Here is a 17,442-nt window from a genome sequence, read left to right on the forward strand (position 1 = left end):
TTTTCGCATTCCGCCTCGTTGGAGGCGTGTACACACGTAGGGGAATTTTGTTGTTTGTCGGCAAGCTTTCGTCAATAAACACAAGCGGAGTCGATAACTCGGAGAAACTCGCGGCACTGACTTGGATGTCTCATTTGCATCACTTATCAGCAGGACGTTGGCAGACTTGGCACTGTCAGTATCCAGCGACACTACATGAACCAGTGGGGGTGGGAGTTTGTTCCAAGTGGAGTGAGTGTCGTGGCGTCAGTAACTAACTCTACGTTTTTTTTCCTTCCACAGTTGTGCTGCACGGCTCTCCGATGAGTTTTCGGGGTGTCGTGCCGCGCGTTTTTCGGCGCGGTGTCCCGACGTTTTCGAGGGCAAGGAGCGAGCTTTGCTCAGTCCTGTTGCCGTAGAAGCTCCCGTCGCGTGGAGCGCAGCGTTGGGACACCGCGTCGAACAACACGCCGTGTTACGGCCTGAAAACCCATCGGTGGGACAGCGAGATAGCAACGTTAAGCCGGATACCACCGACCGCTCGAGCTGGACTCGTATGTTGCATCACTTGAAAACATTGATGAACGTAATTGGCATAGGTCAAGCTCGCTCTCGTCAACCCACCGTCGACAGTGCAACGCGCTATTCGGGGCGGTGACGCGGCGACGCGGCCCAGCGGCCCAGCGGTAAGCGAGTTTTGCCCGCTCGTTGCAGGGGTTCGCGGTTCGAATCCGGCAGGCCGCCCTGCTTATTGCTGCGCCGCCTGCTTCGCGGGGGGACGTTAAGGATCCCGCGAGATCGATCGAAAAGAGCAGCGCCATTGTGTACCGAGTGTCGGTGGTCCAACATTTTGAGGCATGAAAAATTACCGGCAAGTTTACTCGACTGGGACTATACACAGCAGCATCGCTCGCCGCTGCGACGCTTCCGCAGACAGAAACACGGGCACCTTCCTTCGCGACAGCCCCTTGCGCCGGTGAGAATGGCGCGTATACCAAACGTACTAATTTATTATAAAGGTCCGATAAGAGGAGTTTCTCGACGAGTTTCGGGGAATAAGTAGCCAAGCGAGTTTCGTTCCGACGCCAGCGTTCCATCTCCAACGCCAGGAGGCTCACCAAGTGCAGGCCCTTTCACGTCCTTGGCAGCGCCCCCCCCCCCCCCCCCCGTTGCCACCTGGGTGAACACCTTTTTTTTTGGGCGTCGCTTGCGAGGACGCACGGGCACCACGGTTCAGCCTTCGCACAGACTTTTATTTCGATTATTGCAGCAAAAGAGCAGCCACAGTCGTTATATTTCTGTTGACAAAATTGACATTTGTAATCAATAATAACAAAGTATAGTGGTAATTATAATAACATGTGAGGACTCTTCTAAACACTTTTCGTTCAACAATTTCAACATTGTAGATGATTTATTTTAGTGCACACGGTTACTCAACTACAGTTAACAGCGCCAACACAGAGCATGCAACTTAGGGCAGGCCTATGTAGGAACTGTGAAAGGTTAAACGTGGATTTGTTTCTTTTCTCGATAACGTGTTTTATATGTTCTCGTTTTTTTTTTTAACAGACGTGATATGTGCAGCCACCGGTTAGACTATCGATTCTCCCTCCAAATCTGGCAGCTCAAAGGGTAACTCATCGCCTGTGTATGACCCGTCCCCTCCCATAACTTTAAAGCCAGTAAGCGTACATTTTATAATACAGTTTGATTTATGATACCATAAGTTTATTGTAATGGCAGGGGACATGCACCGAGTGAGAGAGGGACTGCGGTGATGCCTGCTTACCGCACGCTCGGGTCATTTTATGTTTGCCGGTTTTAAAAACCGCTCCAAAAAGCCGCCCTCGAATTATTCGATGCAGCCGTCGCACCTTCTCGCCACGCTCGGCGTTAGCCATCGACCTCCACGCCTGCCTCCAACCAAAACTGAATTATCTGGGGTTCACCTCTGATACAAAGGTAACTCGACGTAGACGCAATACACGCGGCTGGCACAGGCTTGGTGAGGCTACTCGCCGAGCGTGTGTCTTGTCGGAAATTGGACTGCACACTTTCACTCTGGCCGCAACAATAATAATAATAACAACGAAGAGGCCACCCAAAGTTAAAACACGAGTCTCGGGAAAATTCAAAAAGCCAACCCCGTAATCTTTCACAGCATCCCGAACGTGTGGCCACATGGAGATGCACGGTGGCTGGTATAGACCACGGACAGACGATTAGAAACAGAACGACACGGAACGTAGCATTCATTTTAGATGAGAAATGAAACCATTTTAATGACGAACAATGCACTCATGTTGCGTAATGATAGCTACAAACTGTACAGCACCACAGACCTCACTGAAGAAAAAAAGAAACCAGAAGCGTAAGCACTGTACTCAAATAAATACATACGTACATAAATATTAGCAAAACGATATAGTTGCGTGGTATTTTTTTTAATTTAGTTTAAAATGGCTTACCCATCATCGATGTCAATAACCGCTATGCACCAACTCTGCGTACTTCGGAATGCAACACGCGCGGGATATTGTTCGTGGCTAAAGTTTCGTTTTGGTTGGAAGGAGCTGCACACGCGTCTACTTGATACGTTTGGTAGCGGAGAAGCAATCGAGGGGATAAGTAAAATCTAGAAGGGCCCCCCGCCCCCCCCCCCCCGTGATTCAGTGGAGACCCAAGGGGCAGTCGTGAAAGTTGCAAATTTTGTGGCCATCAACTGGACTTTTGTGAACGTCCTTTGTCCCAAATACTCAGTGTCCTTGGCGAGGTTTGAATCGTTGCCTTTTTTTAATTCTTCCCCGTCATGCCGTGAAGCAACACGAGTGGTGCCAGGCTTGGATCAGTGCGAGTCAGTTCGAGGTTTCCGTAACCTTTGAGAGCCAGACATTGTATAACTTTCCTTACCTCTCTGATGCAAAATTAACTGAGCTGAGTGAGGCGGCTCTTTTTTTTTTACGCAAAGAATCCAGGCGAGGTTAGGAGGTATTGGGAGCGAGGAGGGTTGGTCAAAAGGTAGATAATGATGTTAACATGTTGAAATCTATTTTTATATGTCCCGGTATATGTTTTGCATTGAAATTTTGCACTCTCCTCACTAATTTTCAGTCCAATTTTCAATTTATCCTAGGTCTTCCTTGCTGAAATTTATCAATTGTCCCAATTGGCCATTTCCTGGAAAAATTACAAAAGCCACCGACTTACCGTCATTTGGCCCTGTGACATAAAAACAACAACAACGCTCAAACAGCTCTCTCGATTCAGGAAAGTTAGTTACGCTTCGTGATTAACAGGCCTAATGCAACCGTGACCTGCTTTTCGAATCCATGGGAACCAGCTGGCCCAGTTCCAATCAATCCCTGGCCAACATCCCCTTGCTCTGTTTGACGCAGCTGTTTGCAAGATAGTGTAGTGCTGTCTGTGATCACTGATTGAAGGGACACTGTATGTATATATTGATCGATATCCCAGCCGGGGGATGCGGGGTACTGGTGTCGAGATTAAGTAGTGTTGCTCTGTGATTGTTCGGACGAAGGACACGATATATCGATCGCTGATTGAAGGACACAACATTGGTCACGTGGACAGGATATTTGTTGCTATTTTTGTGGTAGCACGCGGGTGGGGGGGGGGGGAGATGTGCATTCGTGATCTTTGTCACTCTACCTGGAACACCTTTATTACGACCTTCTGAGCTGCTTCCTCTCTTCAAACCTGCCTTTGGTTATGACGTTAACTGCTCGGATGGTCACTCAAGAGTGGGTTCTGTTCGCAGCCTGGACTCTGCAACAGGTTAATGTTTTGGAAGGCGACTGCCAATTTTTTTGTCCAGTTGGTCCTTATATGAGTGGGCTCATTGAGCATAGGTTAAAACATTTTTTTTTGAGAATCAACGTTGTCAGTGGTGCTGGGCGCTGCTGTTGATGTTTTGCTCAGAGCGATATTACTGCTTTATTTATTTTACGAAGTGGTGTTTGTGGATGGCAGCGCAGCAAGTAGTGCAGTGTTTTCTGATTGGATCCGATTTTGGGAATCCTGCATTTCTTCCACAGGCACAAATAATCAACGGGACAGACATCCCAAGTATGACCATCCAAAACATCTTGGAGAGACTTAGCGAGCCTTACGTGGCTAAAAGGCCGATAACTAATCATATAATAATTACTATAAGCAATAATTGAACATTAATTTACTCCCCTTTGCTAATCAATGGCAGAGCGAAGGCCTCCCCATGCCGTGTCAGTCACGCACGGAGTTCAGCAGCCTCCATCCGGGTACCTGGCTGCTCCTAGCTGTCTCATGCACATAGCCTGCATCTGTTATTGACATTTACATATATATATGTTTTGCCTCAGCCAGACTTATGCTCAGATTTGCGACGTTAGACCGGATTTGAATCCGCATCGGGCATGCGGTAAATTGTATCCCTGGTGCAGAGCGTTAACTGACATGCCGGGGTTTGAGGGGCAAGCTTTTAACGGGCGTCACGGGGACGTCAAGAGGACGGGGTAGTTGGGACAAAGACGCACAAAACATCGCGCACTTCAACGGTACTCAGTCGAGAAAGCAAATAGCTGTGCACATCACGCGGGGGAAATGAATAAACCCAAAGCGAGTCTACGTTTCCATAAAAATGTGAGACGAGTCAGTGCCCAGTGTTGAGTGAAGAAAACAAATCCTACATGCCTATATTTAATGTTTTTAATTTAATCACGTACAACACCTTGGGAGCGCATGAATATTTTAGTATTCCATAAAAGTACGTTTCTGGCAGAGCATCGTGTCGGCAGACTAATTTTTTTGTTATATATATGACAGACAAGCAGTTAGAAAATCCTGTCAAGTAAAAAAAAAGTTCTCCCTCGCAAGAGACTTGTTGGCTCACAACTTGTTTTAAATAAAGCCTCCAAATGACTGATGGCTCGATAGGCTGCGATTAGAATTTACACCCTGGATTTTAATTTGACCTTTGGAGCCTGACAGCCACAACATTTTGATGGGAACGCAGTTTACACATTCAACCGATCACTGCAGCCGCGTGCAGCGCGGGAGAGCGATCACGCCGTTCGCACTTGGGGTAATGCGCACACACGCTTAATATCATGAGACGTCACGATCGCAAACGGCGGGGTGCAGAAAGAAGCCTCGCGGCCATATGGAACATCCTATCCCCCGGGTGCTGCAATAACAAGCACCACATTTAGGTGGAAACGGCATCGGAGTGCGGTCTCCCAAGCAAGCGTGGTTCTCAAGCCTGGCATTTCAGAGCCTGCACACGGGCTCGGATTAAGGTCACTCTGGGCCCTGCGCCAGGGCCTATTTGTCTTATGGCGGCCCACCGTACTACCAATGGCTCAAGGTCCTGCTGCCACCCACCCCACGCACGCGTTTTTGCGCCTGTCCCGTGTAGGGTCCAGAGGCAATTACAGCCTCATGGCTTCTGGATAATGAATCGGGCCCTCACGGTGGCTGGGTCTCGCCGGGGGGTCTTGATCTCACACCTTAGGTCTGTGGCCAGCAGTGGGCTGTGCTGTTTGTCGGGGCTCCACGGTGCCTCTGAGATGGCCCCCCTTCACGTGACGGGTAATCCGGGCCTGCCTGCGTGATTTGTTGTTGTTGTTGTTGTTGTCGCTGCGCCCTCACACCGCTCGCTAAGCGCGAGGTGGTTGTGTAGAGGGTCGCCTCGGTAGACCTTTTCCAATGTGAAAGCATAGAGCACAGGGTCACACGTCTATCATAGAGCCAATAAACAGCAAGCGTGTTGTCATATATAATCTTAACACGGATTAAATCTACCGGGTAATACGTACATCGTCGTCATTTTTTAAAGCATTTTTTTTGTTGTTGTTAAAGTTATGTAATAAAAACCTTTTTTTTCTTCTCGTGTGGCATTTATTTTATATATATTTTTAAATTTTCTTTTAAACATCGACAGTAAAGGGGCTTTAGGTTTCATACAAGGGAAGCACAACGGACATGCCTTATGATCACACTGGAGACATCATATATTCATGCTATATCTACACCTAAAACAGCGGGAATGGGCTTTGGGCTGGCCAGGAACGACTGTGTGATCAGTCACCCCCGAGCAGGACGGCGGGAAAGAGGCCCGTGATCGAATAAACATCGGTAATGAAACAACAGAGATGTAGTCCCAAGCACACACAGCCATCATCATCATCAGCATCATCGCCACCGACGTGTCAACGGCGGGCGGGGAGGGGGGCAGCGTACGGCATGAGCACAAGGAACAGGGCTTGACGTGAACAACAAGGGAGCGTTTATATACAAAACACCAAACAGGAACGAGGCCTAGCGTCGTATACAGGTATAGGTGGGTGGGGTGGGGGGCGGGGGAGGCGCCTGTGAACGAGGAAGGGTATTATATTGTATCTACAGTGTCTCACTGAGCGGTTTGCTGTGCAGGAGAGGTCGGGGAGGGGTTGGGGACATCACATGGACGACGACGACGACGACACACAAACCGACGTTTTAACAGCGCCGCGCGAACTATGGGACCTGCGCTCCGCCGTGCGGTCCGCGGAGGAGATTCCACGCGGCGTGCCGCCGAGGAGAATGGCTTAGCGCCACGACTTTGAACATGCACACGAAACGAACAAAACGGACAAACAAAACAATTTTTGCGCACGCGTGGCGGGGCGAAGGTTTGGGGGGTCTAGGATGGGTGGGGGGGGGCTCGGAAGCAAGGGGGGGGGGGCAGGGTGGCGCAAAGGTGGGGCAGCTGCGGAGCGATCGGGTAGGGGTTGATGTCGCGTGGTACGGAGCTGGAAGGTGAGGTGAGAAACAGGAGGAGGAGGAGGATGAGGAGGGCTTTTGGTGGAGAATTAGCCCAAGCCTTAGTTGTGCACAAACATGAAACGAAGAAACAGACAACGACAACGATAATCGGCCGTTCGCCACTTAGTGGCGGTGGCGTCACCATGGCGCTTGTGCCAGCTTAGGTGCACCTCGAGGTACGAACATACACGCGCACGCACGCACGCACGTGGCCTGCGTGCCATGGTGAACTTTTGGATAAATATCCAGATGGTCGAGGAAAATATAGGCGTCAAGGTGACACCGTTGCTTGCTTGGCTAATAAGGCAAGGCGCAGCAGAGTTGTTTTTTTTTTGTTAAGGCGGGTTCACACCCCCCAGCGATCAGTTGCATATCGAACGAGTTTGTCGTGGACGTCTCTGCGACCGAGAGCGGTTTTGGGTTGCGCTACTGATCTGCCCGGGGTCGCGGCCTCGCCTCTAGGCAGGCGATTGACCTCTGCGTCTGCCTCCGAGTTCACCAGCAGCGAGGTGTCGCTAGGCACGCAGACACGCGGGACGAGCACACGTACGCACATGTAAACACACACACGCACTCACATGTAAACACACACACACACGCATAAGCAAACATACACACGCACGCATAAACAAACACACACACGCATAAACACACATTCATAAACACACACACACGCATAAACACACAAAACAAGACAAAGATCCCCGTGTAGCCTGTGACAGACTGTTGGGGCAAGTGCTGTTAGCGAGCACCTATGAAGGCCGGCAACACCACGCCCGGCCGCCTTGGTCTCTCCAGTGGCGATGTTTACACACCGCACTAGATACTCATTTGAGGCTGAGTCGACCTAGAGGAGGCCCAGGACCGATTCAGATAATTGTCACTGATTTGACCGTGAGCGGAAATTGAACTCGGGTCGCCAGGTTCGTAGCGCAGCACTAACAACTACGCTACCGCTACCCACAGACACACATAAACACATATTAACACACACATTAACACACACACATTAACACACATAAACACACCCATTAACACACACACATGAAGACACATGGACTTAAATAAATACACTTAAATAAACACACACACATGAATACACAAAAACACATTTAAATAAACACGCATAAACACACGTAAATAAACACACCGAAACAAACATACACACATAAACAAACACACACACATAAACACACACAAACAAATAAACACACATAAACACACCCAAACAACAGTAAAAGCCGCCATTCGCCACCAAGTAGCGGTGACGTCACCACGGCGCGTGTGCCAGGCTAGGTGCACCTTGAATTACACACAAAGTACATGAATTACAAACACAAAGACAGACACACAAAGACACACACACGCGTGTGCACAATGAGGAGCGTCTCTCTGGCAGGTGCCAGTGACGCGGAGCAGGGCAGCCCCTCCCCCCAGGGTGGCAGGACGCGCGTGAATTGATGATGAGAATGGGGGGGTGGGGGGCACAGGAGTTGGCAGGGAGTGGGGGCGTTCCGGGGCAAAAGGCAGAGGGACGGGGGAACACGACGAGGAAGGGCAGAGCAGGTGAAGGTCAGGGTGGGATCAAGATTGCCGTGTTCTGGCAAGCGGTGGGTGGTGGTGGTGGTGGTGTTGGTCTGGGAGAGACGGACACCGTTGACTTAAGCCGGAGTAGCTAAGCGGGGGGGGGGGGGGGGGTCATAATTCGCGAGGGGGGTCACTTCTTGCTGCCTAGGCTCGCGTCCACCTCCTCCTCTGGCTTGAGGGTGTGCCACTGGGCGATGGGCCGCCGAGGGTTTGCCAGCATGTCGGACCAGTGCCGCAGCTCCGTGCCGGACGCGTTGCAGCCCACGAAGAGCTTGCCGATGGCCTCGTTCTTGCCCAGCTTGTCGTAGTCCAGCACCGTGACCACCACCTGCACTTTCTGTGGATGGGGAGAGGAGGTGGAGGACGAGGTTAGCGCCCCTCTCGGCCGTGCGGACGGGATGGACTGAGGCGTGGGCGACGTTGTGGTCAAGCGTTGTGCGTTCTGGAGCGTTGAAGTTGGGGACGGTGGTGGTGGTGGTGGCGGTGGTGGTGGTGGTAGCGGTGGTGGTGGCGGTGGTGGCGGCGGTGGTGGTGGTGGCGGTGGTGGTGGTGGTGGCGGTGGTGGTGGCGGTGGCGGTGGTGGTGGCGGTGGCGGTGGCGGTGGTGTGGCGGTGGCGGTGGAGGTGGTGGTGGTGGTGGCGGTGGTGGTGGTGGCGGTGGCGGTGGTGGCGGTGGTGGTGGCGGCGGTGGCGGTGGTGGTGGTGGTGGTAGTGGCGGTGGCGGTGGTGGCGGTGGTGGCGGTGGTGGCGGCGGTGGCGGTGGTGGCGGCGGTGGTGGCGGTGGTGGTGGTGGCGGCGGTGGTGGCGGCGGTGGCGGTGGTGGCGGCGGTGGTGGTGGTGGCGGTGGTAGTAGCGGTGGTGGTGGTGGCTGGGCAGGTTAGGGATGGAGATCTGTACGCGGAGACGCCGGTGCAAGTTGGAGCGCAACGCGGTTGACTGCCTGTGAATGTGTCTGTGGGGTGTGCGCGTGCTGACTGTGTGTGTGGGGTGTTGACTGTGTGTGTGTGTAGGGTGCTGACTGTGTGTGTGTGTAGGGTGCTGACTGTGTGTGTCGGGTGCTGAGTGTGTGGATGTGTGTTGGGTGCTGACTGTATATGTGCGCTGACCGTGTGAATGTGTATGCAGACTGTGCGTGTGTGTCTTTGTTGAATACGAGTGCAAAATGTTGTGGCTTAGCCAAATCTAAAATTGTGGAGGTGCTGTCCAGACACCCACTTACAGCCACAGTGACTGTGGCCCAGACGTGGGTCGTGGGGTTACGCTGGTTGGGTAGCAGCAGTGAAGAGGGATGGGCAGCAACACATTGTGAAGAAAAATGATTACATGGCCAAAAGCTGTGTGCGGCGAGGCACACGCCTGTAATTCTGTTCTCGTGTATGACAGCAACGCGCTCAGAGGCTGATTGCTAATGTCCAAGTCTGGTAGCCACGATAGGTCATCGAGAGAGAGAGAGAGAGAGTTCGGGTCGTATTGCTTGCTATTCCCTCTTCATTGAAAGAGCACAGACTACATCAGTTTACTATTTGGTCGATAGTTTGGGTTGCATGGCCAGAGTCGCATTGTGGCTCGTGTCTTTAATTATACATTTATGAAGGAGATGTGTGCATCGGCCTGTCAATGTTCTTCTGACAGCGGTGTTTTTTAGGAGGAATGTCAAAGCCAGGCAGTTGTGATGTTTGGGTCTCAAATGAGGAGTTCATTCCGGACACCCACGTTGTTAACATCTCGCCACCGTGGCACCGACGGGGTTTTGCTTGGACCGTAAGGGTGCCACGGTGGCTAGGAGATGTTAACTACCTCGCCTGGTAGACAGAAGGTCGTGGGTTCGATTCCGACTGAGACCCAAATATTCAACAGGTGTCATTCGGTAAAGTCACGTAGATAGGTTAAAAGAAAATAACAAAAAACTACAACGTTTCGATCGCAACACAAGCAATCGTCATCAGAAGATGGAGACAACGCTTGCTTGTGTTGCGATCGAAACGTCGTAGATTTTTGTTATCTTGTTATTTTCTTTTAACCTATCTACGTGACTTTACCAAAAGACCCAATAATATGAATTCCTGCAGTCACGAAAGCTTTAAGTCAAGATGACACTTGTTGTAAATTTGGAGTTTGCATGCTTTACTCGTCGTCCTGTTGATTTTTCTCCGGATCCTTCGGTTTTCCCTCCACATTATGAAACATGCGTTCAGAGTATTTGGCTGCTATAAATTTCAACGTAACCCACTTTCGTTGAGCTATCATTTGTGGCGAGGTCACTTGTGAAAAATATCTATATAGCTCAGTGGGCCTTACCTCGTAAAATAAAATATACTTAATAGTTTAGTTTTCATAAGCTGGCGTTGCCAGTGAACTGCTAACAGTTTAGTTTTTAGTTCCACTCTGTTCGCCAGCGTTATTGCGGATCTTTGAATCCAGATATGAGCATTAAGTGCTAGACGCCTGTGGCCAACGTTCTGGATGACTGATGGGTGCTTCGCGTAAGATATATTACGTGTGCGAGACTTATAAATTGCAGAGTTATTTAAATAGCCAGCAGATGGCAGTACAGAAAGTACAACAATGATTAATTAAATAGGTAAATGAATCTGCTTTGGCATTGAAATAAAATAAAACAATGTCGTGCCAACAACCAATGGGCTTTCCGGAGTAATGTTGTTCAGTCGCATTTATTTAAACTTTGGAAACGCTGGAGAGGTTTTAACTTTGATCAATCTCGTCAGCATGGCATGGCCTGTGGAATTAAAGGCCGGATATTAGAATCAATTGCCATCCATGGACACTCTGTAGCTCCAAGTCACATTGGACAGAATGCAACGTGGAGTTTGCTGACCCGTGTGGACAGTGTACAGCCCCCTGTCTCAATACACTGCTGGAGAATGTATTTGACCATACTTCACCACGCCGGTCAGTGAGGGCTGGTGAAAGCAGGGTGATTAGATAATGGAGCATAGTACAGTACATCTATGGATTTTGCGGGACTGCCCGCTGTCGGCAGAGCACTGCCCTCAAGTAGCCAAGAACACCTGTTTTAAGCAGGGCTGTCGACAATCCAAGCTCTAACCAGGCTCAAAGCTGCTTAGCTTCTGGGATCTGACGAGGCTGAGCACATCCCAGGTGATAGACATTCTCCGGGTTCTCCGGTTTTCCCCTCGACGTTTAGAATCAACGTGCATTTAGAGTATTTGACTGATATCAATGTCCACGTGAATAAGCCACTTCGTTCAGCTATCATTTGTGGCCAGGCCGCTTCTGAAAAAGAGCTACGTAGCTCAGTGGGCCTTACCTGTTAAAATAAAAAAAATTGTAGTTTAGTTATAGATACACTTCTCAATACGTGTGGGTTTTCTCTAGATGTTCCAGTGTTCTCCTACCCCCCAAACCGTTTTTGATAAGGAATTGGCTGAACATGCCAAGCAGGCCCTGGTGAAAATGTCATGGGACCATGTGAGGTTTTCCAGGACAGATTCGATTTATTCTAATAAAAGTTGCCTGCGTAATGGCTTCTTCCTACATGAAATGTAGACATTAGCATCCGATTATTTGCACAGGCAGATCTCTCAGTCGGTGGTGTGTAAGGGAGCAAGAGGGCGGGACGTCAGCTGAAGTCGGAGCTCACGTTTGCGGGATGCGTCACTGCTGAATGAAGTTGTACAAACGAGTGGATTTGGACGATAAAAAGTGGGAAAGGAACCAAGGGAGAATTTGCAATGTCCAGCTGGGATATAGAATCATTTGCTACACCAAGATCTAGATATAAAAATATATATATTCTTCACATTTGTGGTGGATATAATTTTTGTATTACATTGAAGTGTTTATAAATTACATAGAAATTTAGTAAAAACAAACACCATGAATACGACTGGTTTCGCCTGCCGTAATTTTTCCTGTTATTGCAACATGTTTACTGGTGCTTCAAATGTTACCCTATTTATAACCTTATTTGTTGCTATGGTGCCTTAGGGTTGTGCAATGATATTTTAATACCAGCATGTTTTTCAGGCAGGACCAAACCTTTTTTTTTATCCTGCTGTAATGTGGAATTGCATAATAAATACATAAAAATGAGCAGCGGTTATAATTAAATTTGTGTATTAAACCACACGGGATATCTAATTTACATAATTGGCTACAATGGGACCCCACAGAAAGCGTTTATAATTAGGGTCGTGTGCGGGTCACCCTGTCAAGGTCACGGGAGTCACGCGTTAGGAGCTCTGTGCGCCGTGATTAATGTTTATACATTTTCCCGACAAAGGGCCGTACTCACATGCACGCGTGTGCGCGCGCCGCATTTACTGGCACGCACAAGTGTCACGGTCGGCATTGCCGGTGCTCTCTCAGCAACATCCTCGTGGCTCTCGTAATTAATGAGTTCTGCCGCTGCGGCGGGCTTAATGATGTGTTTTTCTTTATTCCAAATCTGCGTAATTGTTAGCTGGAATCGCCGCGCCGCGGTCGACAGAGTGGCTGCGTGGTTAACCCCAACGAAACGAGTTTGATTACCGGTCACGGCTGATATCGATGGCGAGTGATACCTCACACAGTTGTGCTCCCCCCCCCCCACCCCGAACCTCTCCCACTTGCCCAGCCCGCACTGTTCAGTGTGGTGAAGTATGGTAAGAATAAACATGACTAACATAGCCCGAGGTAGGAGTCTAGCGGTGGCTTGGCAAAGATTGATAATTGTTTTTTTACCCTTTTATCTGGCAACACAACTGACACCTTTTTTTTACAAGGAGTCATGTTTGCATAGACCACAATACCTGCAGTCATAATGCAAACAAAAAACATAACTCTGATAATGTATGCACTGTCCTTGAAGTTGATTGGTCCACACCCGAGACAGCTTTCCTTAGAGCCTAGTCTCACATGGTGTTGGACCACATGACGCCAAAAGGCACACAACTCAAAGACAATGCACCATCAGAGTATGAGAGCTCGGGGTAAGCATTTACACCATTGGATTATGACTGCAGGTTTTGTGGTCTATGCAAACATGACTCCTTGTAAAAAAAGGTGTCAGTTTTGTTGCCAGATAAAAGGGTAAAAAACCAATTATCATATTTTTTACTGGCAAATGGTTCCAATGGTGTTGGCAAAGATTGTTATTTATTATTTATGAGTTTACGTATTCATACTCTTTGGTTCTTTCGGTAAAGTCACGTAGGTAGAAAATAAAATAAATAAAATCACGACGTTTCGATCGCAACACAAGCGACCGTCATCAGGTGGAACAGACACAGCAGGAGAACTGCTGATGTAGGAGAAAGAGCTGCTGCAACAAGAGTTTACATCGTATTTTGGTGGGCTCAACCCAGTGGTAATCACCCACGTGACTTTACCGAAAGAACCAAAGAGTATGGATCTCTGCAGTGACGAAAACATCACATCTGGTTTATGTATTGTTGTTAAGTCGCTTGGTACTGTGGTTTGAGGGTTTGCCTAGCAATTGTCGTCTTGCGTATAGTCTTGCAGATAGGCAAATCTGGGTTGCTAAAATTTGAACCTCTTTGTGGGAGGTCAGCAGTGGATAATTTTTAGCAATGTTGGGCTCCCCACCACGAACTCAGGGTCATTGCTGGTGACGAGTGTGTCACTGTTGTGCTCATGCGCTTGTTTTATACATCTAGCCAAAGAAAATATTCCACAAAGTCTGTAATTCCAGTTATCAATTTCAATTGTATATACAGTTATTCCAGAAACAATATATAAGATAATAGGCTGGGCCCATGTGTTTTTCGGGGTATCTGAGTTTTAATAAATTTCGGGCGGAAATGAGACAATTTTTTGACGAAAGAGACTGAGCTCAATATCTGTGCAAACTCTGCCGTTTAAGTCGACACATTAAGAAGGCACAATTTGTGTATGCAATCAGATCTGTCATTCACTCTGCAAGTTGATTTCTGTTTTTTAACACTTCACGACGGACGTGACACTCTTTTTTAAAATTTGTTGACAGTCCAACCAAGATATTGAACACCACGCTGGTAACGCTTCCAAAGGTTGTTTCCCTACTCAAATGAGTGGCTAACATGCAAACAAAAACATGGTCTGGTCATATATGCACTGCCTTTCAAACTGATTGGTCCAGCATGTTTTTTGTGTGCATATTCACCACAAGTATGTGTGGTTAATGCAGACATGATTCCTTGCAAAATAATAAAGAATGTACGTACCTATGTGAATTCACTAGTCGATATGAAGGCCTTCCCCGCACAGTCATTTGGATTGTTTAACCATACTTCGCCGTGTTGGTCAGTGTGGCTGGGTGAAGGGGAAACCTAGCAGCTGTTATGATATCACTGGCCACTCAAATTGGCCGTAGCCGGGAATCAAACTCAGGATCACTTGGTCCATAATGCTGTGCACTACCACTCCACCCAGGTATTGCATACTGCAGTATCACAATATATATAATATTAATAATAATCATATCACACACTGATAAACAGTAATATTCTGCACGCCCATGCTGTACGTACGTTCATGACTGCATGGACGCGGAACGGTGGCGCTCATTGCACGATGAACCTGTTGACCTAAGTGTGCTTCCTGGACAGGGCTGTGAACATCCCTTCACCAAGTAGCGCTGACCAGAGTGGTGAAGTATGGTCACAACAAAGAAAACTAACCTGCATGAGGCCATCGGCGGTTGAATGAAAAACGGCTGGAATTTTTTTTTTTTTAGTATAATTTACCAATTTGCTTGATTTTCACACATTAGCCAAAGATTATACTCCTGCATCCGTGCATTAATGTGTGGGCATGTAATTGGTGTATTAATTCAATTCAAAACATTTTGGTACAAAATACTAATAATAATTACACGCTAATTGACAAACGCTCATAAAGTGAGCACCCAACGAATCTAACATGAAAAATGTGATTAAGAACAATTGATCGTAATTGATTAAACGCTACAAGGATCATTGCTGGATCTGGTCGAGGCAGCGTTCTTTAAGAACCCTCAAGCTCGTCAACATTTAATTGTTGCTTTAATGAGATTTTGTTGGAGACGCAAAGATTGCTTTTGCCCTCATTTGCATTCGGCACATCATGGCCAGTTGCGCCGAATGTGGGCCACGTCCTTTGTTTAGAAACCCCCAAAAAATAAGCCACTTAAGGAGGTGGACAGGTGAGGGCAGGGCGGCCGCTAGCAGCATGCTGGGGGAGGCCAGCCCTGCACCACCAAATGTCTCTTTGGGGCCCCGACACCAAGGTCACTTTTTCTTAGCGGTGTATCATCAACTGTTATTGTGCCCCCCCACCCACCCACAGGTCGACTGCCCCCCCCCCCAGCCGATCCGAGAGGAGCTGGAGCCAGGCCTGCCAGGTGGTTGGGTGGCTTAGGGGTCAGAGCATTGAGCTGGCACTGGGCTCTCAAGGAGAGCGAGTTTGATGGTCTCAGCATGATTGCCTATGACTGCACACTAACAAATGGCCCGCTGTATATGCTTGCACTCTTCACTCGTTCACTCTTTGTCATATGATTGGCAAGATTTCAGCTCTGAGACTTTAAAATGTGGTTTAATTGCCGCGCGGCGAACAGCTCTCTGCGGCAAGGTGTCTGGGAAAGTGTAGCATCTTCAGTGTGAATAGCAGAGATCCCTCGATGGGATCTCAGATGTAGTTCTGTGATTTCCCTTTCTGCGGTCCGTTCCCTAATATGGGGTGATACAGGGCTCTTGAGAAGCTCTGAATGAAACATTCAGCTCACGACGTGTAGCTAATAGCAGCATTTAGAACAAAAGTTCGAAAAGGGCATTTTGTTAAGTGAATAAAAACACACCGTTTCTCCATTGATCCCTTACTTAGTCAGGAAAGCCTCAACTGAGCCCCAAGCCTCCTTTGTGGCAACGCTCTGCTTTGCTTGGGAAGTTTTGCTGATCTCCTACCGCGGTGTTTTGCGGTACACAGAGAAAGCTGGTTCACATGGGGGAAACGGTACAATATCCACACAGATGGGGGTGGTCTGGCAGGCTACTCGCAGTGCCGCCTTCTCTCGGCCACCGCAGCGTCTCGGGGGGAACGGACGCCCTCCGTGCCATCTCTTCCGACGCACCTCTCGATCGCCGGCCGAGGGCACGTCCCCGCCATACGCTCCTCCACCCGCAGGGAGAGAAGACACGGACGGTGCACGGTGGGTCCTCCTTACCTGGATCTGCTCGAAGGGAACCTCGAAGCTGAAGGACTCGTTGTAGTACGGGTTGAGCGTGTTCTTCTTGATGGTCGTCTTCTTTTTCTTGAGTCGCTTGCCATTCTGCATCAGGTGAATCTTGACATATGGGTCTGCGCACAGGTGAGAGAAGGCGTTGGGGTTGGCTTTGCGCGAGCGCGTAACCAGGGCAGGGGAGGCAAGCGGCCAGGGCTGCTTGGGGTACAACTCGCACAACCGCTCGAGCTTGCAACAGCGGCGCAATAATCAGTGCAATATATCGGACGTGGTAGGTATAAACACACGCACAATCTCATCGGGTATGGAAAGCTAAGCTTCCGAGATTTTACGAGGCCTAACATCCAGCAGTGGATAGGCATTGGCTGATGAGGATGATGATGATGATGGCAGTTAAGCTAAGGACGTGAAGACCTCATGAATCTCGACAGCCTTTCAGGAGGAGTGACTGAACTGCTGCCAAAAATACGGCGGGCCATCATCTCATGGAAGGAATTTCTACTCTTAGTTATTTCGGTAAAGTCACGTGGGTAAAAAATGAAATTAAAATGAATAAAAATAAAATAATAAAAATCACGACGTTTCGGAGGCAACACAAGTCTCCGTCATCAGGTGGGACCGTCACAGCTAGATTTGCTGTATCAAGTGATACAAGTGATCAAGTGATACAAGTGATACAGCAAATCTAGCTGTGACGGTCCCACCTGATGACGGAGACTTGTGTTGCCTCCGAAACGTCGTGATTTTTATTATTTTATTTTTATTAATTTTAATTTCATTTTTTACCTACGTGACTTTACCGAAAAAACTAAGAGTATGAATCCTTGCAGTCACGAAAGCTTCAAATCTATAAGGAATTTCTAGTTTTCTAACATTACTTAACACCTCATA

General features: G+C 48.6%; 1 protein-coding gene across 3 annotated transcripts in view; it reads right to left on the minus strand.

The window, feature by feature from the left end:
* Window positions 1-1,211: 1,211 nt before the first annotated feature.
* LOC133347511 (synaptotagmin-1-like) overlaps window positions 1,212-17,442 on the minus strand; it is a 303,405-nt gene continuing 287,174 nt past the window's right edge. For all 3 annotated transcript variants that reach the window (XM_061559832.1, XM_061559831.1, XM_061559830.1), the window contains 2 exons: window positions 16,534-16,667; window positions 1,212-8,707 (listed from right to left, as the gene is read on the minus strand). In XM_061559832.1, coding sequence (XP_061415816.1) covers window positions 8,501-8,707; window positions 16,534-16,667 — 341 coding nt within the window. In that variant the 3' untranslated portion in view covers window positions 1,212-8,500. The remainder of the gene's footprint in view (window positions 8,708-16,533; window positions 16,668-17,442) is intronic.

The sequence above is a fragment of the Lethenteron reissneri genome, chromosome 26 (assembly GCF_015708825.2).
Source record: "Lethenteron reissneri isolate LAM-NWPU_2019-01 chromosome 26, ASM1570882v1, whole genome shotgun sequence".
In the NCBI taxonomy this organism is placed as follows: domain Eukaryota; kingdom Metazoa; phylum Chordata; class Hyperoartia; order Petromyzontiformes; family Petromyzontidae; genus Lethenteron; species Lethenteron reissneri.